A 25,056-nucleotide genomic window follows, 5' to 3' on the forward strand; every position below is an offset into this window, starting at 1 on the left:
GACACGGATGGGAGAGGGGACACGGCTGGAGGGGACAGTTCAGGGCAGGGGACGCAGCTGGGGACAGGGGACAGGGTTGGGAGAGGGGACACGGCTGGAGGGAACAGTTCGGGCCAGGGGACACGGTTGGGGACAGGGGACATGGATGGGAGAGGGAACAGGGCTGGGAGAGGGACAGGGCTGGAGGTGACAATTTGGGGCAGGGGATACTACTGAGAGAGGGGACACGGGTGGGGGGGCAGCTGGGGGCAGGGGACACGGCTGGGGACAGGGGACAGGGTTGGGAGAGGGGACACGGATGGGAGAGGGGACACGGCTGGAAGGGACAGTTCGGGGCAGGGACGCAGCTGGGGACAGGGGACAGGGTTGGGAGAGGGGACAGGGCTGGAGGGGACAATTTGGGGCAGGGGACATTGCTGAGAGAGGGGACACGGGTGGAGGGGACAGTTCGGGGCAGGGGACACGGTTGGGGACAGGGGACAGGGCTGGGAGAGGGGACACGGTTGGGGACAGGGGACACGGCTGGAGGGGACAGCTGCGGGAAGGGGACACTTCTGGGGATAGGGGACAGGGTTGGGAGAGGGGACAGGGCTGGAGGGGACAATTTGGGGCAGGGGACACGGCTGGGGACAGGGGACATGGATGGAAGAGGGGACAATGCTGAGAGAGGGGACACGGGTGGGGGGGCAGCTGGGGGCAAGGGACACGGTTGGGAGAGGGGACACGGCTGGAGGGGACAGTTCGGGACAGGGGACACGGATGGGAGGGGACACGGCTGGAGGGGACAATTCGGGGCAGGGGACACGGTTGGGGACAGAGGACGCGGATGGGAGAGGGGACACGGATGGGGAGGGACAACTGGGGACAGGAGACACTTCTGGGGCTAGGGGGCAGGGTTGGGAGAGGGGACAGGGCTGAGAGAGGGGACAGGGCTGGAGGGGACAGTTCAGGGCAGGGGACACTGCTGAGAGAGGGGACACGGCTGGGGACAGGGGACACGGCTGGGAGAGGGGACAGGGCTGGGAGAGGGAACTGGGCTGGAGGGGACAGTTTGGGGCAGGGGGCACTGCTGAGAGAGGGGACACGGCTGGGGACAGGGGACACGGCTGGGAGAGGGGACACAACTGGGAGAAGGGACACGGGTGGGGACAGGGGACACGGCTGGAGGGGACAGTTCGGGGCAGGGGACACGGATGGGAGAGGGGACACGGCTGGAGGGGGCAGCTGAGGATAGGGGACACAACTGGGGGGCATGGCTGGGGACAAGGGCCACCATCGGAGCGACACAACTGGGAACAGGGGATGCAATTGGAGGGACATGACGGGATAGGAACGTGTTCGGGGACAGGGGACACAATTAAGGGGACACAGCTGGGAACAGGAGACGTTTGGGGACACGGGATGCGATCAAAGGGACACAGCTGGGGATGAGGACGTGTTTGGGGACAGGGGACACAAGTGGAGAGACACAGCTAGGAATAGGGGTCATGTTTGGGGACAGGGGACACAAGTGGAGAGACACAGCTAGGAATAGGGGTCATGTTTGGGGACAGGGGACACGGGGGTTCCCAGCTGGGGACAGGGATGTGTTTGGGGACAGGAGACACAGTTAGGGGGACACAGCTGGGGGTAGGGGACATGTTTGGGGTCAGGGGACACAATTAGAGGTACAAAGCTGGGGATAGGGATGTGTTTGGGGCCAGGGGACACAGTTAGGGGGACAGTTGGGGATAGGGACATGTTTGGGGCCAGGACACACAGTTAGGGATAGGGATGTGTTTGGGGACAGGAGACACGGTTAGGGGGACACAGTTGGGGGTAGGGGACATGTTTGGGGCCAGGGCACACAGCTGGGGGTAGGGGACATGTTTGGGGCCAGGGAACACAGTTGGGGGGGACACAGCTGGGGGTAGGGGACGTGTTTGGTGCCAAGGGACAGAGTTGGGGGGGGACACAGCTGGGAGTAGGGGACGTGTTTAAGGACAAGGGGACAGAGTTGGGGAGGACACAGTTGGGGGTCAGAGACGTGTTTAGGGCCAGGGGACAGAGTTGGGGGGGGACAGAGCTGGGAGTAGGGGATGTGTTTGGAGCCAGGGGACACAGCTGGGGGGACACAGCTGGGGGTAGGGGACATGTTTGGGGTCAGGGGACACAATTAGAGGTACACAGCTGGGGGTAGGGATGTGTTTAGGGACAGAGTTGGGGGACACAGCTGGGGGTAGGGACGTGTTTAGGGACAGAGTTGGGGGACACAGCTGGGGGTAGGGACGTGTTTAGGGACAGAGTTGGGGGGCACAGCTGGGGGTAGGGACGTGTTTAGGGACAGAGTTGGGGGGCACAGCTGGGGGTAGGGACGTGTTTAGGGACAGAGTTGGGGGACACAGCTGGGGGTAGGGACGTGTTTGGGGACAGAGTTGGGGGGCACAGCTGGGGGTAGGGACGTGTTTAGGGACAGCGTTGGGGGACACAGCTGGGGGTAGAGACGTGTTTGGGGACAGGGGACAGAGCTGGGGGGCACAGCTGGGGGTCGGGACGTGTTTGCGGCCAGGGCAGGCAGCGCGGAGCCGCCCGATCCCCGCGGCGCCGCCGCAGCCCCCCCGCGCGACCACCGCGGCCGCGGCCCCTTTAACGGCGGCCGCCGGGAGGGGGCGGGGCTTGCGGAGGCCACGCCCCCTCCGCTGGCTCCGCGGCCCCGCCCCCAACGGCGGCGGCGCCCAACGCGCAGGCGCGGCCGCTGACACCGCGCGCGCGGGGGAGTGCGGGTGACGTCATGCGGCTGCGCCCGCGCATGCGCCGCGAGGGGCCCGGAGCGGGCGGTGGGCGCCGCCGCCGCCGCCATGTTCCGGTACCAGGTGAGCGGCGACGGGCCGGGACGGCGGGGCCCGGGGTGGCGGGGACGGGCCGGGAGGGCTCGGGAGGACAGCCCGAGGGGCCGGGCGGCGCGGGGAGGGAGGGCGAGAGGGCGGGACGGCGCTGCTGAGCGGCCCGCGTCCCCCCCGCAGTCCCTGGAGGACTGTCCGCTGGATGAGGATGAGGACGCTTTCCAAGGCCTGGGGGAGGAGGATGAAGATATCGACCAGTTTAACGACGATACGTTCGGAGCCGGGGCTGTGGGTGAGTGAGGGGGAGCCCTGCGGACACCACCAGCACCGTGAGACCTCCCTGACACCCCCTTGACACCCCGACAGCTTGCACACCCCCCTGACACCCCTCACAACCCCTGACACCCTGCATACCCCTTCCTCTGCTCCACACCCCTCTCCAACCCTACAAACCCCTCTCTGACCCTACAGAGCCCTCTTCCCAACCCTATCAACCCCCTCCTCACTCTACAGACCCCTTCCCCAACCTTATACACTCCTTCCTTCATCCTAACCCCCTCCTCAACTCTACAGATCCCTCTCCCCACCTCACACACCCTCTCCCTGCATCCTCCACCCTTCTCCCACGCTACACAACCCCTTCCTCCACCCAACGCTCTTCTTTAACCTTATAGACCCCCTCCTCACCCTAAACACCCCTTCCCCAACCTTACACACCCCTTCCTTTATCCCAACCCTCTCTTGAACCTTACACACCCCCCTCCCTCCACCTTCTGCACCCCTTCCCCCCTCCCTCCCCTCTTCCACCGCCCTCCCTGCTGACCCCTTCCCCGTGTCCCTGCCCTGGCAGATGACGACTGGCAGGAGGCCCACGAGCGTTTGGCAGAGCTGGAGGAGAAGCCAGTGCCCAGCAGGGAGCAGGATGGGCCAGGTGGGGAGGAGCAGGACCTGCTGGGAGAGCCCGAGGACACGCTGGCCGAGCGCCTGACCCGCCTGGTCATCGACAGCGAGCTGGAGGACCCGGCCATCATGCAGGCCGTGCACACCAGGCTCCCCACACAGGTTTGAAGGGGAAGGGAAGGGTTTGGGGGGGTGTGGTGAGCTCAGGGGGGAGCGTGGGGTCAGACTGACTCCTTGTGTGTGTTTTCCCAGCAGCCTGGAGGGTTGAATTCCAGCATCTGGGACAGTTCGGCCGTGCTGCGGCGCATGCGGGGGCCGCTCCTCACCCAGGTGAAGGGCTGGGGGGTGAGGGGGGATGGGGGCTGCTGGGGGCTCTCTGCACTCATCTGAGGACTGAGGAGGGAGATGGGGAGGTTGGAGTGAGGTGAGGGCAAAGAGCTGCCCTTTGCTCCCCAGTAATGAGTGACAGGACAAGAGGAAAAGGGCTGCAGCTGCCCCAGGGGAGGCTGAGGCTGGAGCTGAGGCTGAGCTTTTCCCCTGAGAGGGATGTGAGCCCCTGTGCCAGGCTGCCCAGGGAGCTGGGGGAGTGCCCAGCCCTGGAGGGACCCCAAAGCCCTGGGTCAGTGCTGGACTGGGCAGGGGGAGGGCAGGGGCTGGGCTCCAGCAGCTCCAGGGGCTTTTCCCAGCCCAAAGGCTTGTGTGTGCACCCCTAGATGAGCCTGGTGGGAGCTTTGGCTTTTAGACACCCCCCTGGGACACCAGAGAGCTGGGCTGGGGGAGGGTTATGGCAGATCTGTGGCCCCTGGCAGTGTCTGACACACTGACTGTGCTCCTGCCAGCCTTTGGGAATGTCGGTGCCTGGGGCTGAGGGTTTGCTCCCTGTGATTTCATCGGGAGTCAGAGTTCACAAGGAGGAGCAGCCCTCGTGGCTGGGGAGGGCTGGGAATGCAGTGTGGTGCTGACAGTGACACAGGGTGTCCCCAGGCCGTGCTCAGGCAGCAGATGTGCCTCTTGGCTGTGAGGTGGGCTCCATGGGACGGACCCCCAGGACCCCCCCCCAGCACCGTGGGAGGCTCCAGGGAAGCGCAGAGGAGACCTGGCAGGAGCCCCTGGTCCCGCTCACTGACTGTTCCCCTCCCTTTGCCCTTGCAGGAGATGCCCTCAGTGTCTGTGCTGGACTATGCTCTGCCTCAGAGACCTGCCCAGGCCCGGGAGGAGGAGCGGGACCCCTCGGAGCGGGCGCTGCCCCGGCGCTCCTCGTCCCCCGTCATCGGGAGCCCCCCGGTGCGAGCTGTCCCCATTGGCACCCCCCCCAAGCAGGCTGCCCTCCCCAACTTCAACCAGCAGGTACCTCCCTCCCTGGCCCTGCTCACACCTCAGAGATTGGGGGGGAATTTGTCTTGTGAGGGGGGTGACTGTGGTGCTTTGTGCCTTCCCAGATCCTGTGCCCCAAGCCTGTGCACATCCGAGCCGGGCTGCAGCAGCGCTACCCCGCTCCCTACGCAGAGAGGATGTCCCCCAACCAGCTCTGCAACGTACAGGTACCCCCTTCCCCCTGCAGCCCTGCTTCTTGGCACCTCTGGGGGGCTCCTCCAGCCTCCTCACACCCTTTCCAGTGTCCCATTCCCCTCCTCCTGTACCATCGTGGAGGGTACTGGAGGTGTTGCTGTTGTGTGTGGCAAGTCAGCTGCCTGCTTCTGGTGCTCGTGGTGCTGGGGCAGCGCCTGTCCCCGAGCCCAGCCTGGCACCCAGCTGCCCAGGGCACCTTCTCAGGGTGCCATCACCCACCATCAGCTGTGCCAGGACTGTGACCTGGGTCCCTCCTCATAAAGCCATCATAGAACCAGAGAGTGGTGGGGGTGGGGAGGGCTCCCCAGAGCTCCCCCAGCCCCTGCTACAGCAGGTTCCCCTTTGCTCAGGGGGCACAGGAACGTGTCCAGGTGGGGTTGGGAACCTCCCAAGAAGGAGCCTCCATTGCTGAGTCTCCCCTCAGGCTTCTCTCCTGCAGCTGAGCAGCCCCAGGGCTGCAGCCTTTCCTGCTCACACACATGTCCCATCCCCTCAGCGCCTTGCTGTCCCTGCACTGGCCTCTCTGCAGCACTTCCCTGTCTCTCCTGAGCTGGGGAGCCCAGCACTGGCCACAGGGCTCAGGATGAAGCCTCTTCCCTTCTCTTTCCCCAGAATTCCTCCCTCTTGGGCCATCCCTTCCCCCACAGCGTCTCTCCCGTCCTCACCCACCTGCAGAGAGCTCAGCTGCTGGGAGGAGCCCAGGTAAAGCCCCCTCCTGTCTCCTTTCTTTCCTCCTGTCCCCCAGCCATGGCCAGCATCCCCTATTTCTCCTCCTTCAGCTGGCTCTGAGTGGCTGTTCCTCACCTTCCCCTTCTCCCCCACCCCCCTTTGCCCCCAGCTGACCTGGGCTGCCCTCTCTGCTCTGCCAGGCCGGCCGAATGTCCCCCAGCCAGTTTGCCAGGGTCCCTGGCTTGGTTGGCACCCCTCTCCCCTCTGTCAACCCCAAGCTGCTCCAGGGCAGAGTGGGCCAGATGATGTCTCCAGCCAGTGGCTTTCGTGCCTTTTTCGGGGCTCCCCCCGCTCCCCCTCCCTCGCAGCCTCAGCACCCCCCTGGCCCCGGATCCCACCTGCAGAGCCTCAGGTAAGTTGCCATTTCCTCCTTCCCAACCCTCTCACCTTTCCCCAGCCACTTTTATTTCAGCTTTCCCCCTCTTCTCCCCAGGCCTCAGCCCCAGATGTTCCGCCCTGACACCACCCACCTGCACCCCCAGCACCGCCGGCTCCTGCACCAGCGCCAGCAGCAGAGCAGAAAGTGAGTGCTGCCCCTTCCCCAGTCCCCTTGGTGGGTGCTGTGCTGCTGGGGACAGCCTGTGCCACCGCTCTCTGTCCCTTCCTGTAGCTCCTGTGTGCTCACAAGTTGCCCTTCTTGCCTCCTGGCAGCCAGCACCGGAGCCTCAATGGCTCTGTGGGGGACAGGGGGGCCCAGCGGAGCAGCCACCAGGAGCAGATCAGGAAAGACCCTTATGCCAACCTCATGCTGCAGAGGGAGAAGGACTGGGTCTCCAAGATCCAGATGATGCAGCTGCAGAGCACTGATCCCTACCTGGATGATTATTACTACCAGGTACTGGAGCAAGGAGGGTGTGGGGGGAAAAGCCCTTGGAGCTGCTGGAGCCCAGCCCTTGCCCTCCCCCTCCCCCTGCCCAGCCCAGCACTGACCCAGGCCCTCAGCCCCACGGCTTTGGGATCCCTCCAGGGCTGGGCACTGCCCCAGCTCCCTGGGCAGCCTGGCACAGGGGCTCACACCCCTCTCAGGGAAACTTCTGCCTCAGCTCCAGCCTCAACCTCCCCTGAGGCAACTGGAGCCTGTTTCCTCTTGCCCTGTCACTCACTGGATCAGAGACCACCCACTGCCACCTCCTGCCAGGGAGCTGCAGGGAGTGAGCTCTCCCCTCAACATCCTTTTCATAGAATCATTTGGGTTGGAAAAGCCCTTTAAGCTCTTGGAGTCCAACCCCTCCCCTCACCCTGGCAAGCCCAGCACTGACCCATGGCCCTCAGCACCTCATCCAGGATAACAGCAGCAGCAGGATAAAACCCCTGCAATGGTGAGACTGGGGAGGTGCTGAAGGGCAAATGCAGGAGAGAGCCCTGGACTGTGTCAGGAGGAGACAGGAGAGGAGGTGGTGAAGCCCTTAGGGTCTGAAGGGAGATGGGGAGAGACCCCTGCCCTTTTCCAGTTCAGGAATGGGGCTGGGAGGAGGCAGATTTGGAGCAGATGAAGGTGCTGAAGGTGGCAGGTGCTCAAGGCTCAGCTGAGCTGGGGAGTTTACATGGAGCAGCTCCAGTGGAGAAAGATCTGCAAAGGGCTTCAAGCTCCTTAGGAGAGCTTGAGAGATGGAATGGGGCTCCTGGAGTGGCTGGGAGTGTAGCTGGGCAGGTCATCAGCCCCCTGCTTCACAAGAGTGGTGCAGAGGAACCAGTGAAATAGGTGGAAAGGCACTGGGGCAGCTGGGCAGAGCTGGGAGGGCGAGCAGCAGCGTGGTGGAGAGGGTCAGAGTGCTCCTGTGTACCCTCTGTGGTGGGCTGGGAGTGGGGCTGGGTGCTCACTGCAGGTCAGCAGAGCTCTGGAGGGAGCTGGCAGGAGGGATGGCACTGCCAGAGCAGCTTTGGGAGCTGGGGCTGAGCTGATCCCTCAGTAAATGAGAGGAACTGGCGTGACCATGAGTCAACAAAAGCTTTGTGGTTGTGAAAGAGGTGAAGTGAACGTTGGCCGGAGGGTGCAGGGAAGAGAGTGCTGTGGGGGAGGCAGCTGACAGAAGGAGGCTAACTGGAGTGTGCTGGGGAGGAACTGGGAGGCAGGGGCCTCCCAGGGAGAGCAGATACCTCTGAGTATCTGAATCTTGAGAGGGCTGAGGAGGAACTCAGCCCTCTGTCCTCTCGAGGGCTGGTGGGGAAGAGGATGTGATCATCCCAGGACACACAGCGGGGAAGAAACGGGGCTGGCAGTGGGCAAAGCAGCAAGGTGAGGGGAATGTGTCATCACCAGCTGCCTTTCTGGAGGGTCTCAACCTCTCCTCTCTTCTCCCTGCCTCAGAACTACTTCCAGAAGCTGGAGAAGCTGGCAGCAGCTGAGGAAGTGCACGGCGATGGCCCCAAGAAGGAACGCACCAAACTCATCACGCCTCAGGTGGCCAAGCTGGAGCACACCTACAAGCCAGGTAAAGGGGCTTTGCTGGGAGCCACATGGGGGGCTACTCATGAGCCAGGGCTGAGATCAGGCTTGGACTTGACTCCCTCCTCCCCCTGTTCCTGCAGTGCAGTTCGAGGGCTCCCTGGGGAAGCTGACGGTGTCCAGCGTGAACAACCCCCGGAAGATGATCGACGCTGTGGTGACGTCCCGCAGCGAGGACGACGTGAGTTGTGTGGCACTGCCACCCCCCTGCAGCCCTGGCACCCTGGGCAGCCCTCACCAGCTCTCCTTCCCTGGCAGGAGACGAAGGAGAAGCAGGTTCGGGACAAGAGGCGTCAAACCCTGGTCACCATTGAGAAGGTGAGTTGCCCCTCAGGGAGCGGGGTGGGGGTGGGGGGGGGTTGGGGTCAGGGAGGCCATGGGCAGGGCCAGAGATGAGGCCAGTTGGATGAGATCTGTCCTTGAATCACAGCAGCCCCAGGCACAGCTCCAGGCTGGGGCAGAGGGGCTGGGAAGCTGCTGGAGGGAAAGGGGATGGGGGAGGTGAACAGGAGGCAGCAGCGTGCCCATGGGGGCAAGAAGGGCAGTGGCAGCCTGGCTGGGATCAGCAGTGGGGTGGCAGCAGGAGCAGGGCAGGGATTGTCCCCTGTGCTGGGCCCTGGGGAGGCTGCAGCTCCAGGGCTGGGATCAGTGTTGGGCCAGAGGGACACTGAGGGGCTGGAGCTGGGGAAGGGGCTGGAGCACGAGGGTGCTGGGGAGGGGCTGAGGGAATGGGAGTGTTGAGTCTGGAGAAGAGGAGGCTGAGGGGAGACAGCAGCACTCTCTGACACTCCCTCACAGGAGGCTGCAGGGAGCTGGGGGTCAGTAATGAGTGACAGGACAAGAGCAAAGGGGCTGCAGCTGCCCCAGGGGAGGTTGAGGCTGGAGCTGAGGCTGAGCTGTTTCCCTGAGAGGGGTGTCAGCCCCTGTGCCAGGCTGCCCAGGGAGGGGCAGTGCCCAGCCCTGGAGGGACCCTAAAGCCGTGGTGCTGAGGTGCTGAGGTCCTTGGGTCAGTGCTGGACTAGGCAGGGGGAGGGCTACAGCAGCTCCAAGGCCTTTCCCAACCCAAAGGATTGTGTGCTTCCTGCAGACCTACAGCCTCCTCCTGGACGTGGAGGACTACGAGAGACGCTACCTCCTGAGCCTGGAGGGCGAGCGGCCGGCGCTGATGGGCGAGAGGAAGCAGAAGATCTGTGACATGTACGACAATCTGCGGGGGAAGGCGCCTGGGCAGGACAGGTGAGAGCCTGGGGGACCTCAGGGAGGCCAGGGGCACTGGCAGCTGCCGACAGGGGCTTCCCACTGACCTGTTAGAACAGCCTTTCAGTGTGCCCAAAGAAGGGATGTGAAGCTGGGGAAGGGGCTGGAGAACAAGTGTGATGAGGAGCAGCTGAGGGAATGGGGGTGTTTAGTGTGGAGGAGGCTGAGAGGAGACAGCAGCACTCTCTGACACTCCCTCATAGTGGGGAGGGGATGTGGGTCAGTCTCTTTTCCCACTTTACAAGTGGCAAGACAAGAGGAAAGGGGCTGCAGCTGCCCCAGGGGAGGTTGAGGTTGGAGCTGAGGCTGAGCTGTTCCCCTGAGAGGGGTGTGAGCCCCTGTGCCAGGCTGCCCAGGGAGCTGGGGCAGTGCCCAGCCCTGGAGGGACCCCACAGCCCTGGGTCAGTGCTGGGCTGGGCAGGGGCTGGGCTCCAGCAGCTCCAAGGGCTTTTCCACTCAACTAGTTCTATGGTTGTGGGACCTTGTCACGACATCCAGCCCCCCAGCCCAGGGGCTGTCAGCAGAGCCTGTCTGTGTGCTCACTGGGCATGTGCCCAGCTGCATCTCCATGCCCTGGCACATCCCTGGGTGCCTCTTTTATCCATCTCTCACCTCTTGCCTGGCCTGGGCAGGCTCTTGGTGGCTCCTTGTGTGGACCTGGGAGCTTTGTCCCTCGGGCAGGCAGAGGTGAAGCTTAAGGCTCTCCTTCCTGTGCTGCTATTTTCCCTCCCCAGGGGGAGGGTTTATTTGAGGTGGGTGTGTTTTCTGCTTGGTGGGCCTCACAGGAGTACCACCAACTGAAAGTTGGCACCTTCTTCCTCTCCCCTCCAGGCCCAGTGACGACCACTTCATGCAGATCATGTGCATCCGGAAAGGGAAGCGCCTCGTGGCCAGGATCCTGCCCTTCCTGGCACCTGAGCAGGCAGCTGATGTCCTCATGGCCACAGCCAGGAACCTGCCCTTCCTCATCAAGAAGGATGCTCAGGATGAGGTGAGCTTTCCTGAGCCCTAAGATTTGGAGGGATTCCCCCTGAGGTCCGGAGCCCCCTCCCCAGTCTCCTCCCAGGGCATCGTGGGGGGACATTCCTGCCTGCTGTGAGCCCTCCCCAGCAAGGAAGCAGAGAGGGTTTCTGATCAATGGTGCCTTTGTTGAAGGAGCTGAAGGGCTGCTCCTCTGACTCATCAGGTGACAACAAGGCAGTCCCATCTTCCAGGGATGGGGAGCAGAGGGCAGCATCTCCCCAGGGACCAGCTGCCCTTTGGAGGGAGCACAGACAGGAGTGTGCAAGGGGATCCCAGCTTGTTTGGAGAAGGAGAGGGGTTGAAGAAGTGGAGGGGCGGGGAAAAAGACTTGCCTGGGTGGGAGTGTGATTCTGCCTGAGGGCAGGAAGGGTCTGCAGAGGGCCCTGGGCAGGCTGGAGCTGTGGGCTGAGGGCAACTGGGGGAGGTTGCACAAGGGCAGGTGGTGGGTCCTGCTCTTGGGTCACAGCAGCCCCAGGCACAGCTGCAGGCTGGGACAGAGGGGCTGGGAAGCTGCTGGAGGGAAAGGGGCTGGGGGAGGTGAACAGGAGGCAGCAGGCTGCCCAGGGGGGGTAAGAAGGCCGGTGGCTTCTTCCCTGAGAGGGGTGTCAGCCCCTGTGCCAGGCTGCCCAGGGAGCTGGGGGAGTGCCCAGCCCTGGAGGGACCCCAAAGCCGTGGGGCTCAGGGCTGTGGCTAAGTGCTGGGCTGGGCAGGGGGAGGGCTCCAGCAGCTCCAAGGCCTTTCCCACCCAAACCATTGTCACTGTGAGTCCAAGCAGCAGGCTGCTGGAGCCAGTCCCAGCCCCTGTGTGTCAGGGGGGGTCTCCCTGGGGTCCATGAGGCCTCAGGGGAATGGTTCTTGTCACCATCTCAGCTGTGCTGTTCTCCCCTCAGGTGCTGCCCTGCCTGCTGAGGCCCTTCTCACACGTTCTTTACCACCTTCCCCTGGGGACAGTCACCAGCCTCATGCAGCAGCTCACGAACCTACCTCAGAGCGCGGCCGCGCCGGCGCCCACCAACCTGCACCTCGCTGCTGTGCTCCAAAACAAGGTGCTGCCCTCTGCCCCCCTGCTCCCCCTGGCCAGCAGCCACAGCCCACTGCTCTCCCCTTGGCTGTCCTGCTGGGCTACTGACTCCTGCCTTCAAATCTGAGGTCCATTCTGAGGGGTTGCAAAGGCTCTTCCCGCTCCTGCTGCTGTGCCCTGGAAGGGTGGGAGGTGGAGGGTGGTTGTCACTCCATCCAAAAGTGCTCAGAGGGGAGGAATGGGGGAAGGAAGGGCAAGAGCAGGGCATTTGCAGGCTGATTTGGGCCTGCAGTGTGCCCTTGTGGGCAAGGAGCCAATGGCAGCCTGGGGGGCAGCCAGAGAGGGTGGGCAGCAGGGCCAGGGAGCTTCTGCACCCCCTCTGAGGCCTCATCCTGAGCCCTGTGGCCAGTGCTGGGCTGCCCAGCTCAGGAGAGACAGGGAAGTGCTGCACAGAGGCCAGGGCAGGGACACCAAGATGCTGAGGGGCTGGGACATGTGTGTGAGGAGGAAAGGCTGCAGCCCTGGGGCTGCTCAGCTGCAGGAGAGAAGCCTGAGCTCAGGGGCACCTCAGCAACGCTGCTCAGGCCCTACAGGCTGCAGAGCCCCAGGGGGCGCTGTGGGGGACATAAGGGGTGATGGGCACAGGCTGGGACACAAACAGCTCCCCTGGCCCAGGAGGAGCAAGTCCTTTGGTGCTGAGGGGAGGGAGCCCTCCCTGGCCCAGGCTGCCCAGGGAGGGTGTGGAGGCTCCTCAGGAGGTTTCCAACCCCACCTGGACACGTTCCTGTGCCCCCTGAGCCAGGGGAAGCTGCTGGAGCAGGGGCTGGGGCAGCTCTGCAGGGCCCTTCCAGCCCCCAGCATTGGAGGATTCTGTGACAGCCCAGCAGGGACTGGCACAGGCTGCTGACAGCACCAGCAGGAGTGACCCCTGACCCCCTCTCTCACTGTCCCCACAGTTCGGCCTGTCCCTGCTGTACTTGGTGTTGAGCCGCGGGGAGGAGCTGCAGAGCTCAGACACCAACACGGAGCTGACGCAGGACAACCAGTGGTGAGCACCGGAATAACCCGGGGCGGGAGCTGGGGAAGAGGCTGGAGCACGAGTGTGCTGGGGAGGGGCTGAGGGAATGGGGGTGTTGAGCCTGGAGAAGAGGAGGCTGAGGGGAGACAGGAGCACTCTCTGACACTCCCTCACAGGAGGCTGTGGCTGCAGGGGAGTAAATCTTTGCTCCCAAGTGATGGGACAAGAGGAAAGGGGCTGCAGCTGCCCCAGGGGAGGTTGAGGCTGAGCTTTTCCCCTGAGAGGGGTGTGAGCCCCTGTGCCAGGCTGCCCAGGGAGCTGGGGCAGTGCCCAACCCTGGAGCGACCCCAAAGCCGTGGGGCTGGAGCTGCTGAGGCCATGGCTCAGTGCTGGGCTGGGGGTGCTCTCCAGCAGCTCCAAGCCCTTTCCCAAGGCTGTGACCTGCAGGCCCTGCACTGTGCTCAGCCCCTCTGCTGTCCCTGTGTACAGGACAGAGCTGATGCTGCTGGCCACACGGGAGCTGCTGCGCATCCCCCCGGCCGCCCTGGCCAAGCCTCTGGCCACTCCCTCCAACCTCAGCTCCCTCTTCTCTCGCTACGTCGACCAGCAGAAGCTCAACTTGCTGGAAACCAAATTGCAGTGAGTGTTTTGGGGCCTCTTCTCCCCTCTGGGGAGTGGGGAAAGGAGATGAGGGGTGCAGAGGGGGCTCCCTCCAGCTCCTCTGAGCCTCATCCCCTGTTCCCCCGTTGCAGCTTGGTGCAGGGGATCCGATAGGAAGGCTGTGGCCCGGAACATGATGGATGGATGGATGGATGGAGGGGGCTGTGCATCCCTCCCCCTCCCCACCAGCCCTGGCAGGATGTGTCCCTCCCACACCACCCTCCTGCCTCATCGTGGGGAGGGGGGCTTGGGGCTGGTTGGGCTGTCCCCCCACCCCCTGCAGCATCCCCCCCACAACAGCTGCTGCTTCCCCCCCATCCCACATGCACACTTCTGAGGAAGGCTGCTTGGGGAGTGTGGGGGGAGGGCTGGCAGAAACCCCCCCCCTCTCTTCCCACACCTTCCCCAGACCCCCTCCTCCAGCACTGAGCTCATTTCCCCCCCTCCCCATCTCAGCAACGCCCCCCCCCTCTTTTTGCACACTTGCCTTTGTCTTCCCTCCTTTTGCCCTCCTTTTGCAGCCTGGGCATGGGGGAGGGGGCTGGAGGCTGGGGTTGGGGGGCAGCCCTGGTGCCCTGATGTGTGTGGGGAGAGGGTTCTGCAGCCCTGAGGGCTGGGAGGGTGGGGGGGGAGGGAAGGATTTTACTTCTTCTTTTTACTTTTAACAAGAAAACCAAGAGATTTGCACATGTAGGGACTTTACAGCCCTTCCCTGCCATGAACCTCCCCCCAGATCATGTCCCTTCCCACGGATCAAGTGCAGACATCATTTGTGGGGTACTTTGGGTTGGTTTTTTCGCCCCCCTCCCCCATTTCCCATCCTCTCCAGGGTTTGGTTCCAGTTCCTTCAGAATTCAAAGTTTCTAAATTTACATTTTTATAGGGTATTGTAAATAAAGATGAATTGTATAACGGGGGCAGCCTCAGGCCTCTGCTGGGGCGGGGGGTGAGGGGAAAAGAGACCCCTCCACGCCCCCCCCCCATATTACCACCCTCCCCCCGCATATTACCACCACCCCCACCCAATTAACCACCCTCCACCTTCCCGCGGTGCAGCGGCGCTTCCCCTCTCCCCCTCCGCCCGTCCCTCCGCCGCCCCTCACCCCCCTGTCCCGCTTCGGGCCCTCACCGGGGGTCCGGGCCCTGCGCCCCCTGCCCTCAGCGCGGCTCGCCCGGGGGTCAGAGGTCACGGGCGCTGCCCGCTGTCATGGCAACGGCTCAGCCAATGGCCGCGCGAGCTGCGCGAAGCCCCGCCCCCTCCTCCCTGCGCGGCCAATGGGCGGCGGGATGAGTCACCGCCGGGGCGCCGCCGCGCGGCCCCGCCCTGACGTTGCGCGCAGACGGGCGGGAGGACCAATGGGAAAGCGCGGCGCCTCACGGAGCCTCGGGGCCTGCGCGCGCGCCGGGCCAATGGGGAGCGCGGGCGCCGCCCCGCGCCAGCGGCTCCGCCAATCCCCGCGCGGGGGCGGAGCGCGCGGGGGCCGCGGCCGCCAATGGGACGCGGCGGCGCCGGGAGGGGGCGGGGCCGGGTGACGGCAGCGCGGCGCGGGGCGGAGCGGGCGGGGAGGCGGCGGCGATGGCGGAGCTGCGCGCGGCGGCCGCGGGCCCGGGCCCCGGCCCCAGCCCCGGCGCCGCGGCTCTGCCCGGCCCCATGGCGCTGCCCGCGGCGCCCGGCGCGGCCCCGGCTCTGCCGGCCCCGGCGGCGGGCGGTTCGGCGGCGGGGCCCGGCGCGGTGGCGGCGGCGGGCGGCGGCGGCGGTTCCGGGGCGGGCGGCACCGGCTCCGGCTCGGCGCGCGAGGGCTGGCTCTTCAAATGGACTAATTACATCAAGGGCTACCAGCGCCGCTGGTTCGTGCTCAGCAACGGGCTCCTCAGCTACTACCGGTACGTACCGGGCACCCGCCGCCGTCCCGGGCCCGCTCCGGCCCCCCGCCGGCACCGGCGCCGTGTCCCGTCCGGCCCGGGCCTCGCGGCGGCGGCGAAGGGCTGAGACACGGCCCCGCAGCGAGGGGCGGGAGGCGAGGGCGTCCTGCCCCAACCGCCGCCGTGCCCCGCTCCCGACGTGGCCCCCGCGGGGTGCGTGTCGCTCCCCTCCGCGCTCTGCCGGTGACACCCGAGCCCCGGCCCTCCATTATTCACGGGGGAACCGGAGCCCGCCGGCAGCTGGCAGCTCGCGTTACAGCCCCCCCAGGCCGGGCCGGGGGTGTCCCCGGCAGCTCGCTCCCGCCTCCTTATCCCGCGGTGACGTGGAAGGGGTGTGCCGGCCTGGCACGGCCTTGCACCGCCACGGACTTCCCTCTCCTCCCACACCTGAGCCCGGCCGGGAGGGCGGTGGGGGCTGAAGACCCCTCCCTTTGCTCTCCCCCTGGCCGTGGCTTCACCAGCTTGGCCCCATCGGGCGCTGGCACTGCAGCCACCCTCCTCACAGCCTCACTGTCAGCACGGGGAACACCAGACCCTCCTACACAACCCCTCCCTCGAAGGTTTGGCCACTCCTCGAGCTGGGCATGGAATCCCCTCCATCCTTTCGCTCCCATGGGCTGCCCTCCCCGTGCAGGTCCAAGGCAGAGATGCGTCACACCTGCCGTGGCACCATCAACCTGGCCACAGCCAACATCACTGTGGAGGATTCCTGCAACTTCATCATCTCCAACGGTGGGGCTCAGACCTACCACCTGAAAGCCAGCTCGGAGGTGGAAAGGCAGCGCTGGGTCACAGCCCTGGAGCTGGCCAAGGCCAAAGCTGTCAAGATGCTGGAGGAGTCAGGTATGGCTACCAGCAACCCCCCCCCCCCCCACACACACACAGTTTCTGGGTGTTCAGGGGTTTCTGTGGTGGTTTAATCCTGGTTGGCTGCCAGGTGCTCACCAGATCATCCTGTCACTCTCCTCGTGTGGACAGGGGAGAGGGAGGTGTAAGGCAGGGAGATCCCTCAGTGGGTACCACCACGGGCAACACAGGCTCTGCTGGGGGTGAAATGGTCTCATTTATCAACAAAGAATCAAAACAGAGCAGGGAAATGAGAAGTAAAACCTTAACCTTCAACCATCTCCCCTCACCTCTCTCTTCTTCACAAATCTCTCCCTCCTTCCCCCCTACTCTGTGGGAGTTTGGTCAGTTTGGTACAGAACTGCTGCTTCCTCTCAGGGAGAGGCCTCCCCACGCTCCCGCTGCTGCAGTGTGGAGGCTTTCCCACGGGACACAGCCCTCCAGGAACTTCTCCAGTGTGGGTCCTTCCCACAGACTGTCTCACCCACAGGGGAAATGGTCCTTCAGGGACAAACTGCCCCAGTGTGGGTCCCCCATGGGTTCCCAGGTCCTGGCAGGAGCTTGTTCCTGTGGGCTTCCCACAGGGTCACAGCTTCCCTCAGGCACCCCCCTGCTCTGGCCTGGGGTCCCCCCTGGGCTGGGAGTGGGTCTCTGCTGCCCCATGGCTGCAGGGACTGAACTGCCCCACCATGGGCTGCACCACAGCTCCCAGGGGAATCTCTGCTCCAGTGCCCAGGCAGCTCCTCCTGCACTGACCCTGGAGCCTGTAGAGATTTGTTCTCACCTTCTCCCTCCCTTCTGCTGCTGCTGCAGTTTTGCCTCTGTGCAGCAACTTCTTCCCCTTCCCCAAGACGTTCATCACAGAGGAGTCGCCTCCATCACTAGTTGGGCAGCAGTGGGGCCAACTCAGAGCCAACTGGCACTGGTCCTGTGAGATACAGGAGAAGCTTCCAGCAGCTCTTGGTTTAAAGGAGCCCCCCCTGTAGCCCCCCACTACCCAAACCTGGCTCAAACAAACCCAGTGCATCGTGGCCACACGTGAGCTCAGCGCCACTGTCCTGCCTGCTGTGGCCATGCCAGTGTGGAGCCAACTTCCCTGCCTGCCCAGCTCGGGCTGGAGGAGCTGCCAGCAGCCTGGCACATGCTCCCTCACAGTGTGCCAGGAGATGGGCCATCTGCTCCGAGCTGCTTCTCCCTGCTGTGACATCGGAGAGTGCTGGAGATGGGCAGGGCCCTGCAGAGTCCCCACAGCCCCTGCTCCAGCAGCTTCCCCTGGCTCAGGGGGCACAGGAACGGGTCCAGGTGGGGTTGGGAACCTCCTGAGGAGCCTCCACACCCTCCCTGGGCAGCCTGGGCCAGGGCTCCCTCCCCTCAGCACCAAAGGGCTTTCTCCTCCTGGGCCAGGGGAGCTGTTTGTGTCCCAGCCTGTGCCCATCACCCCTTATGTCCCCCACAGCCCCCCCTGGGGCTCTGCAGCCTGTAGGGCCTGAGCAGCGTTGCTGAGGTGCCCCTGAGCTCAGGCTTCTCTCCTGCAGCTGAGCAGCCCCAGGGCTGCAGCCTTTGCTCCTCACACACGTCCCATCCCCTCAGCATCTTGGTGTCCCTGCGCTGGCCTCTCTGCAGCACTTCCCTGTCTCTCCTGAGCTGGGCAGCCCAGCACTGCACACAGGGCTCAGGATGAGGCCTCAGGGGGTGCAGAAGCTCCCTGGCCCTGCTGCCCACCCTCTCTGGCTGCCCCCTAGGCTGCCATTGCCTTTCATGGCACATCACCAGCCACAAAGCCGTGGCAGCGGCCAGAAACACCCCGTGTGTGGCTCCCAGCCCTTGGGGAGCAGCGTGACCTGCAGCTGTGCCCATCCCACCATGGCTCAGAGTTCCCAGCCTGCCTTTCCCCTGCCTCTCCTTGGTGGCTGGATGCCCCCCCAGGACCTTCCCTTCCATCCCTCTCCCCCTGACAGATGACTCTGGCGACGAGTCGGTGTCTCAGACGGACAAGACGGAGCTGCAGAGCACCCTACGCACCCTGTCCAGCAAGGTGGAGGATCTGAGCACCTGCAATGACCTGATAGCCAAGCATGGCACAGCCCTGCAGCGCTCCCTCAGCGAGCTGGAGGCACTGAGGCTGCCAGCTGACAGCCAGGAGAAGATCAAGCAGGTGAATGAGAGAGCGACGCTGTTCCGCATCACCTCCAACGCCATGATCAACGTGAGTGCTGCCTGGGGGGGAGGGAGGGGAGGGGGTACAGGGGGGCTTTGACCCACCCCAGGTGCTGCCTGGGGAATGATGATGGTTGGGAAAGGCCTTGGAGCTGCTGGAGAGCACCACCTGCCCAGCCCAGCACTGAGCTACGGCCCTCAGCAGCTCAGCACCACGGCTTTGGGGTCCCTCTAGGGCTGGGCACTGCCCCAGCTCCCTGGGCATCCTGGCACAGGGACTGACACCCCTCTCCTCTTGTCCCATCACTTGGGAGCAAAGATTTACTCCCCTCCAGCCACAGCCTCCTGTCAGGGAGTGTCAGAGAGTGCTGCTGTCTCCCCTCAGACTCCTCTTCTCCAGACCCAACACCCCCATTCCCTCAGCCCCTCCCCAGCACCCCTGTGCTCCAGCCCCTTCCCCAGCTCCTCAGTGTCCCTCTGGCCCAACACTGATCCCAGCCCTGGAGCTGCAGCCTCCCCAGGGCCCAGCACAGGGGACAATCCCTGCCCTGCTCCTGCTGCCACCCCACTGCTGACCCCAGCCAGGCTGCCACTGCCCTTCTTGCCACCCTGGGCACGCTGCTGCCTCCTGTTCACCTCCCCCAGCCCCTTTCCCTCCAGCAGCTTCCCAGCCCCTCTGCCCCAGCCTGGAGCTGTGCCTGGGGCTGCTGTGACCCAAGAGCAGGACCCACCACTTGCCCTTGTGCAACCTCCAGCCCACAGCTCCAGCCTACCCAGGGCCCTCTGCAGACCCTTCCTGCCCTCAGGCAGATCCACACCCCCACCCAGCTCGGTGCCATCCCCACACTGGCTTTGCCCTGGCTCCCCTCACCCAGCAGGGGCTGATGGGGTACTTCTGGGTTCTGTTTGCCCCTAGGCCTGCAGGGATTTCCTGCTGCTGGCCCAGACCCACAGCAAGAAGTGGCAGAAGTCGCTGCAGCACGAGCGGGACCAGCGCATCCGGCTGGAGGAGACGCTGGAGCAGTTGGCCAAGCAGCACAACCACCTGGAACGGGCCTTCCGAGGGGCCACCGTGCTGCCCAGCGGCCCTGCTGGCTCTGCCAAAGGTACTGCTGAGGGAGGGGGCCCTGGGGAGGGGGGTCCCTCCTGCCCTGGTGCCCCCAGAGCCCCCTCACCCTGCCCCAGCTCCCCCCAAAACCTCCTTGGTGGGTGGGTGACCCCTCGCCCAGCTGGTCACGGAGCGGGGAGGAGCGTTGCACTCATTGTCCCTTTGCATCCCTCCCCCTTTTCTTGCCCCTTCCCTTTTCCCTCCTTCCCTCCATGTTGCCCCCTTTTCCCTCCTCCTTGTTCACCCTTTTGCCCCCTCTCTTTTCCCTTTTGCCTCCTCCCTTTCTCTCCTCTTCCCCCCTCCCTTTCTCCTTTTACCCTTCTCTCTTCCCTCTTTGCCCTCTCACTTCCCCCACTTTTCACCCATCCCTTACCCCCTTTGCACCCCTCTCTTTCCCCTTTTGCCCTCTCTTCCCTCCCTTTGCCCCCTCTTTCTTCCCCCCTTTTCCCCCTTTGCCCTCTCTCTTCCCCTCTTTGCACCCCTCTCTTTCCCCTTTTGACCTCTCTCTTCCCTCCTTTTACCCCTCTCTCTTCCCCCCATTTGCACCCTCCCTTTCCCCCCTTTTACTCCTCTCTCTTCCCCTTCTTTGCCCCCCTCTCTTTCTCCCCTTCCCTTTCCCTTTTTGCCCCCCTCTTTCCCCCCCTCTACCCCTCCCCAGATCCCTGCTGCCCTGCCAAAGGTGACCTGAGTGACGAGGACGACGACAACGAGTTCTTTGACGCCCCAGAGATCATCGTCATGCCCGAGACCATGGGCCACAAGTGAGTGTGGGGCTCGTGGGGCTGCCCCTCTGCCCCCCAGCACCTCCTCCTTCCCCCCAGCACCTCCTCCTTCCCCCCAGCACCTCCCCCTGCCCCCCAGCACCTCCCCCTGCCCCCCAGCACCTCCCCCTGCCCTCGGGGCCTCACCCTCTCCCCCCACCCCAGGCGCACGGGCAGCAACATCAGCGGCACCAGCAGCGACATCAGCCTGGACGAGCAGGTGGGGCCTTGGGGCTGGGTTTTGGGTGAGGGAGGGGATCAGGGTTGGGTTTAAGGGAAGAGGGATCCCAGCAGTGTTCTCACCCCTCTTCTCTTAGTACAAGCACCAGGTAGAGGACACCAAGAAGGAGAAGAGAACCCGAATCCCCTACAAACCCAACTACAGCCTCAACCTCTGGAGCATCATGAAGAACTGCATTGGGAAGGAGTTGTCCAAGATCCCCATGCCTGTGAGTGGGGATGTGGCTCATGGAGGAGGGGGTGGACACAGGAGGGCACCATGAGACCCCTCCCCACCTCTTAAACCTCTCCCTCCCCTCCAGGTGAACTTCAACGAGCCCCTGTCCATGCTGCAGCGCCTGACAGAGGACCTGGAGTACCACGAGCTGCTGGACAGGGCAGCCAAGTGTGAGAGCTCCCTGGAGCAGCTCTGCTACGTGGCTGCCTTCACTGTCTCCTCTTACTCCACCACCGTCTTTCGCACCAGCAAACCCTTCAACCCCCTCCTGGGAGAGACCTTCGAGCTGGATCGGCTGGAGGAGAACGGCTACCGCTCCCTGTGTGAGCAGGTCAGCAGCACACAGCCCCCTGGGCCAGCTCACACCCAGCTGGGGGCTGAGGGCAACTGGGGGAGGGTGCACAAGGGTTGGATCCTGCTCTTGGGTCACAGCAGCCAGGCTGGGGCAGAGCGGCTGGGAAGCTGCTGGAGGGAAAGGGGCTGGGGGAGGTGAACAGGAGGCAGCAGCGTGCCCAGGGGGGGCAAGAAGGGCAGTGGCAGCCAGGCTGGGATCAGCAGTGGGGTGGCAGCAGGAGCAGGGCAGGGATTGTCCCCTGTGCTGGGCCCTGGGGAGGCTGCAGCTCCAGGGCTGGGGTCAGTGTTGGGCCAGAGGGACACTGAGGGGCTGGAGCTGGGGAAGGGGCTGGAGCACGAGGGTACTGGGGAGGGGCTGAGGGAATGGGGGTGTTGAGTCTGGAGGAGGTTGAGGGGAGACAGCAGCACTCTCTGACACTCCCTCACAGGAGGCTGCAGGGAGCTGGAGGGGAGTAAATCTTTGCTCCCAAGTGATGGGACGAGAGGAAAGGGGCTGCAGCTGCCCCAGGGCAGGCTGAGGCTGGAGCTGAGGCTGAGCTGTTTCCCTGAGAGGGGTGTCAGCCCCTGTGCCAGGCTGCCCAGGGAGCTGGGGCAGTGCCCAGCCCTGGAGGGACCCCAAAGCTGAGATGCTGAGGGCTGTGACTCAGTGCTGAGCTGGGCAGGGGGAGGGCTCCAGCATCTCCAAGGCCTTTCCCCTCCACCCCTGCTCTGTGCTGCCTGTGCCAGGTGAGCCACCACCCCCCAGCCGCTGCCCACCACGCCGACTCCAGGCACGGCTGGACGCTGCGCCAGGAGATCAAGATCACCAGCAAGTTCCGGGGCAAATACCTCTCCATCATGCCCCTGGGTGAGTGCTGTGACCCCAGGGACCTTCAGGGGAGGAGTTTCCCACCCCAGTGGGAGACAGTTGGAGCAGTTGATGGTCAGCCTTCCCCCTCCCTCTCTCCCCCAGGCACCATCCACTGCGTCTTCCACTCCTCGGGCAACCACTACACGTGGAAGAAGGTGACGACCACGGTGCACAACATCATCGTGGGCAAGCTGTGGATAGACCAGGTGGGGTGTAACCCCTGGGGGCTGTGCCAGGCCTGATTTACACACACAGAGCCCCCTGTACCCGTGCCTCAGTTTCCCCTGCCACGGGGGAGGTGTGAGTGGCCTCTCCTTCCTTCCCCTGCAGTCAGGTGAGATCGAGATCATCAACCACAAGACAGGAGACAAATGCAACCTCAAGTTTGTTCCTACAGCTACTTCTCTCGGGATGTGGCCAGGAAGGTAGAGACTTGGGGGCACAGGGAAGGAGGTGTCAGGGGGTGCTTGAGGCTCCTGGGGGTGCCACACTGATGGAGGGGGTGACCCCCATTCCACACAGGTCACTGGGGAGGTGACAGACCCCACAGGGAAGGTGCACTTTGTGCTGCTGGGCACGTGGGATGAGAAGATGGATTGCTACAAGGTGCCAGCGGGCAGCGGGGACAACGGGGCAGAGGCGCGGCAGAGGGCACACGAGGCCGAGGACAGCAGGGTGCTGCTGTGGAAGAGGAACCCCCTCCCGTGAGTGGGGGGCATGGGGAGGGGGGCAGGGGGTCCCAGGGGCTTGGGAAGGTCAGTCCCAAGGGTTGAGGGGGTGTTGGGGGGAGTCCCAGGGGCTGGGGATGGGGTGAGTGAGTGGGTGGGTGAGTGAGTGAGTCCCAGGGACTGTGGTGGAGTGAGTGAGTGAGTCCCAGGGGCTGAGGGGGTGTTGGGGAGGTCCCAGGGCATGTGAGTGGAGTTGAGTGGGTGAGTCCCCAGGAGCTGTGGATGGAGTGAGGGGCTGTGGATGCAGTGGGTGGGTGGGTGAGTCCCAGAGGCTGGGGATAGAGCAGGTGAGTAGGTGGGAGAGTCTTAGGGGCTGTGGAGGTGTGAATGGGTGAGTCCCAGGGGCTGTAGATGGGGTGAGTGGATGGGGTGAGTGAGTGGGTGAGTGGATGAGTCCCAGGGGCTGAGGGGGTGTTGGGGAAGTCCCAGGGGCTGTGGGTGAGTGAGTGGGTGAGTCCCAGAGGCTGGGGATGGAGTAGGGGGCTGTGGATGGAGTGGGTGGGTGGGTGGGCGAGTCCCAGGGACTATGGTGTAGTGAGTGGGTGAGTCCCAGGGGCTGAGGTGGTGTTGGAGTCCCAGGGGCTGTGGATGGAGTGAGTGGGTGAGTCCCAGGGGCTGAGGGGGTGTTGGGGAAGTCCCAGGGGCTGTGGATGGAGTGAGGGGCTGTGGATGGAGTGGGTGAGTGAGTGGGTGAGTCCCAGGAGCTGTGGATGAGGTGAGTGAGTGTCTGTGGGTGAGTCTCAGGGGCTGAGGGGGTGTTGGGGAAGTCCCAGGGGCTGTGGATGGAGTGGGTGAGTGAGTGGGTGAGTCCCAGGGGCTGTGGATGAGGTCAGTGAGTGTCTGTGGGTGTAGTGGGTGAGTTAAGAGAGTCCCACAGGCTGAGTGTGGGTGAGTGGAGTGAGGCCACAGTGAGCTGAGAGACAGTGGTAGAGTCCCACGGGCTGGGGGTGAGTGAGTGGGGTGGTCCCACGGGCTGAGGGTGGGTGAATGCCCCGGGGCCGTGGGTGGTCTCCCGGGCCGGGGGGTCCGTGGCCGCCTCCCCGTCGGGGCTGAGCTCCCCGTGTGTCCCCTCGCGCTCCCTCTCCCGGCCGCAGCAAGCACGCCGAGAACATGTACTACTTCTCGGAGCTGGCGCTGACCCTGAACGCCCCCGAGAGCGGCCCCGCGCCCACGGACAGCCGGCGCCGGCCCGACCAGCGCCTGATGGAGAACGGCCGCTGGGACGAGGCCAACGCCGAGAAGCAGCGGCTGGAGGAGAAGCAGCGACTGTCCCGCAAGAGACGCGAGGCCGAGGCCGCCCGCGCCACCGAGGATGGTGAGCACAGACCCCTCCCTCCGTGTCCCCTCCCCTTCCTCCTCCTCCTCCTCCTCCTCACCCCGTTGTGCCCCGCAGGGACCCCGTACGACCCCTACAAGCCGCTGTGGTTCGAGCGCAGGAAGGACCCGGTGACCCAGGAGCTGGCTCACGTCTACAAGGGGGGTTACTGGGAGAGCAAGGACAAGCAGGACTGGAGCTTGTGCCCGGACATCTTCTGAGCTGGGAGGAAGGGGAGGGGACACGGAGGGAGGGGCGGGATGCTGTAAAAGCCGGGCTGGGGGGGGGACCCGTTACCCCCTCCCCCCTCCCTTCCCAAATCCATCTGTCTTCCCCCTGTGCCCCACCGCCGGGGTTGCCTTAGCAGAGCCACACTTGACCTTGTGGGGGTCACCCCTCGTTTTGGGGGTGTGGGGGGGTGTCCCCTTCGCCCCCCCCCCCTCCGTCCAGCCCACACACCTTTGCTCCCTCCCCGGCGCGGGACAGACGGGGGGGGGGTGGGCTCAGGTCCCCTCCCTGGGGTGGGGGGGTCGCGGGGGGGGGGGGAGCCTGAGGCTGGCCTTGGGCTCTCCCCATTTCCCTCCCCCTCCTCCCCATTTTAAATGGACCCCCCCAAAGTGTTGGGGTGCTTGGGGGGGGGGAAGAGTCACCACTCCCCCCCTTCCCAGCCTGTTCTATAGGTGTATATTATATAGGGAGAGCCAGCATTGACCCCCCCGGGGTGCCCCCCCTACGAGGTGCCTTCCCCCCCCCCTCCCCCCCAGAAGTAGTTTAGGGCAGGGGGAGGGCTCAGGTTTTGGGGATGGGGGTGTCTCACACCCTCCCCCCCAAACCTCTGGGGAGCAGCAGGCCCCTGCCCCCCCCAACCACTACAGGGGCCGGGGTGGGGGGAGGGGGCTGCGGGGGGGGGTCGTTTCTTCACCCCCCAAAATGGAAAAACTGGGGCGTCTGATGCCTTTTTTGTTCTTTTTTTGTTGTTCTTTTGGGTTTTTTTCCCTCCTTTCCATGACAAACCCCCGTAAATTAAACAGCTGTGAGTGCCCCGAGCTCTTGGTGCCTTTTGTTTTGGGGGGGGGATGGGGCGAGGAAGCAAAGTGGGGGGGTTGTGGGTG

General features: G+C 64.5%; 2 protein-coding genes across 3 annotated transcripts; both read left to right on the forward strand.

Moving 5' to 3' along the window:
• The first annotated feature begins 2,760 nt into the window (after positions 1-2,760).
• PATL1 (PAT1 homolog 1, processing body mRNA decay factor) lies at positions 2,761-14,357 on the forward strand. 2 transcript variants are annotated; one of them, XM_061999562.1, is made up of 19 exons: positions 2,761-2,852; positions 3,003-3,114; positions 3,673-3,884; positions 3,975-4,052; positions 4,875-5,069; positions 5,162-5,263; positions 5,904-5,993; positions 6,161-6,372; positions 6,454-6,543; positions 6,672-6,855; positions 8,329-8,452; positions 8,550-8,647; positions 8,725-8,784; positions 9,554-9,702; positions 10,555-10,714; positions 11,637-11,792; positions 12,724-12,815; positions 13,275-13,424; positions 13,538-14,357. In XM_061999562.1, the coding sequence occupies exons 1-19, from the start codon at positions 2,838-2,840 to the stop codon at positions 13,557-13,559; spliced, it is 2,301 nt and encodes a 766-aa protein (XP_061855546.1). In that variant the 5' UTR covers positions 2,761-2,837; the 3' UTR covers positions 13,560-14,357. The 2 variants fall into 2 exon arrangements, with proteins under 2 accessions (XP_061855546.1, XP_061855547.1); XM_061999563.1 differs by having other exon boundaries at positions 3,978-4,052.
• An 828-nt stretch (positions 14,358-15,185) lies between these two features.
• Positions 15,186-24,990, forward strand: OSBP (oxysterol binding protein). The gene is given in 15 exon segments (XM_062000138.1): positions 15,186-15,329; positions 16,003-16,211; positions 18,173-18,420; positions 19,288-19,477; positions 20,138-20,240; positions 20,406-20,460; positions 20,558-20,689; positions 20,783-21,028; positions 21,778-21,898; positions 22,004-22,107; positions 22,232-22,289; positions 22,292-22,326; positions 22,424-22,605; positions 23,724-23,944; positions 24,023-24,990. Coding segments are annotated over 14 exon segments (2,034 nt in total). The 5' UTR covers positions 15,186-15,329; positions 16,003-16,015; the 3' UTR covers positions 24,166-24,990.
• The last annotated feature ends 66 nt before the right edge of the window (positions 24,991-25,056 follow it).

Source organism: Colius striatus, chromosome 7 (genome assembly GCF_028858725.1).
Source record: "Colius striatus isolate bColStr4 chromosome 7, bColStr4.1.hap1, whole genome shotgun sequence".
Classification (NCBI taxonomy): domain Eukaryota; kingdom Metazoa; phylum Chordata; class Aves; order Coliiformes; family Coliidae; genus Colius; species Colius striatus.

Bases quoted from the DNA above. Each gene is read 5' to 3' on its own strand.
- PATL1 (XM_061999562.1), top strand. The intron at 5,994-6,160 runs GTAAAGCCCCCT...CTGCTCTGCCAG, and splicing joins AGCTGCTGGGAGGAGCCCAG to GCCGGCCGAATGTCCCCCAG. The intron at 6,373-6,453 runs GTAAGTTGCCAT...TCTTCTCCCCAG, and splicing joins TCCCACCTGCAGAGCCTCAG to GCCTCAGCCCCAGATGTTCC.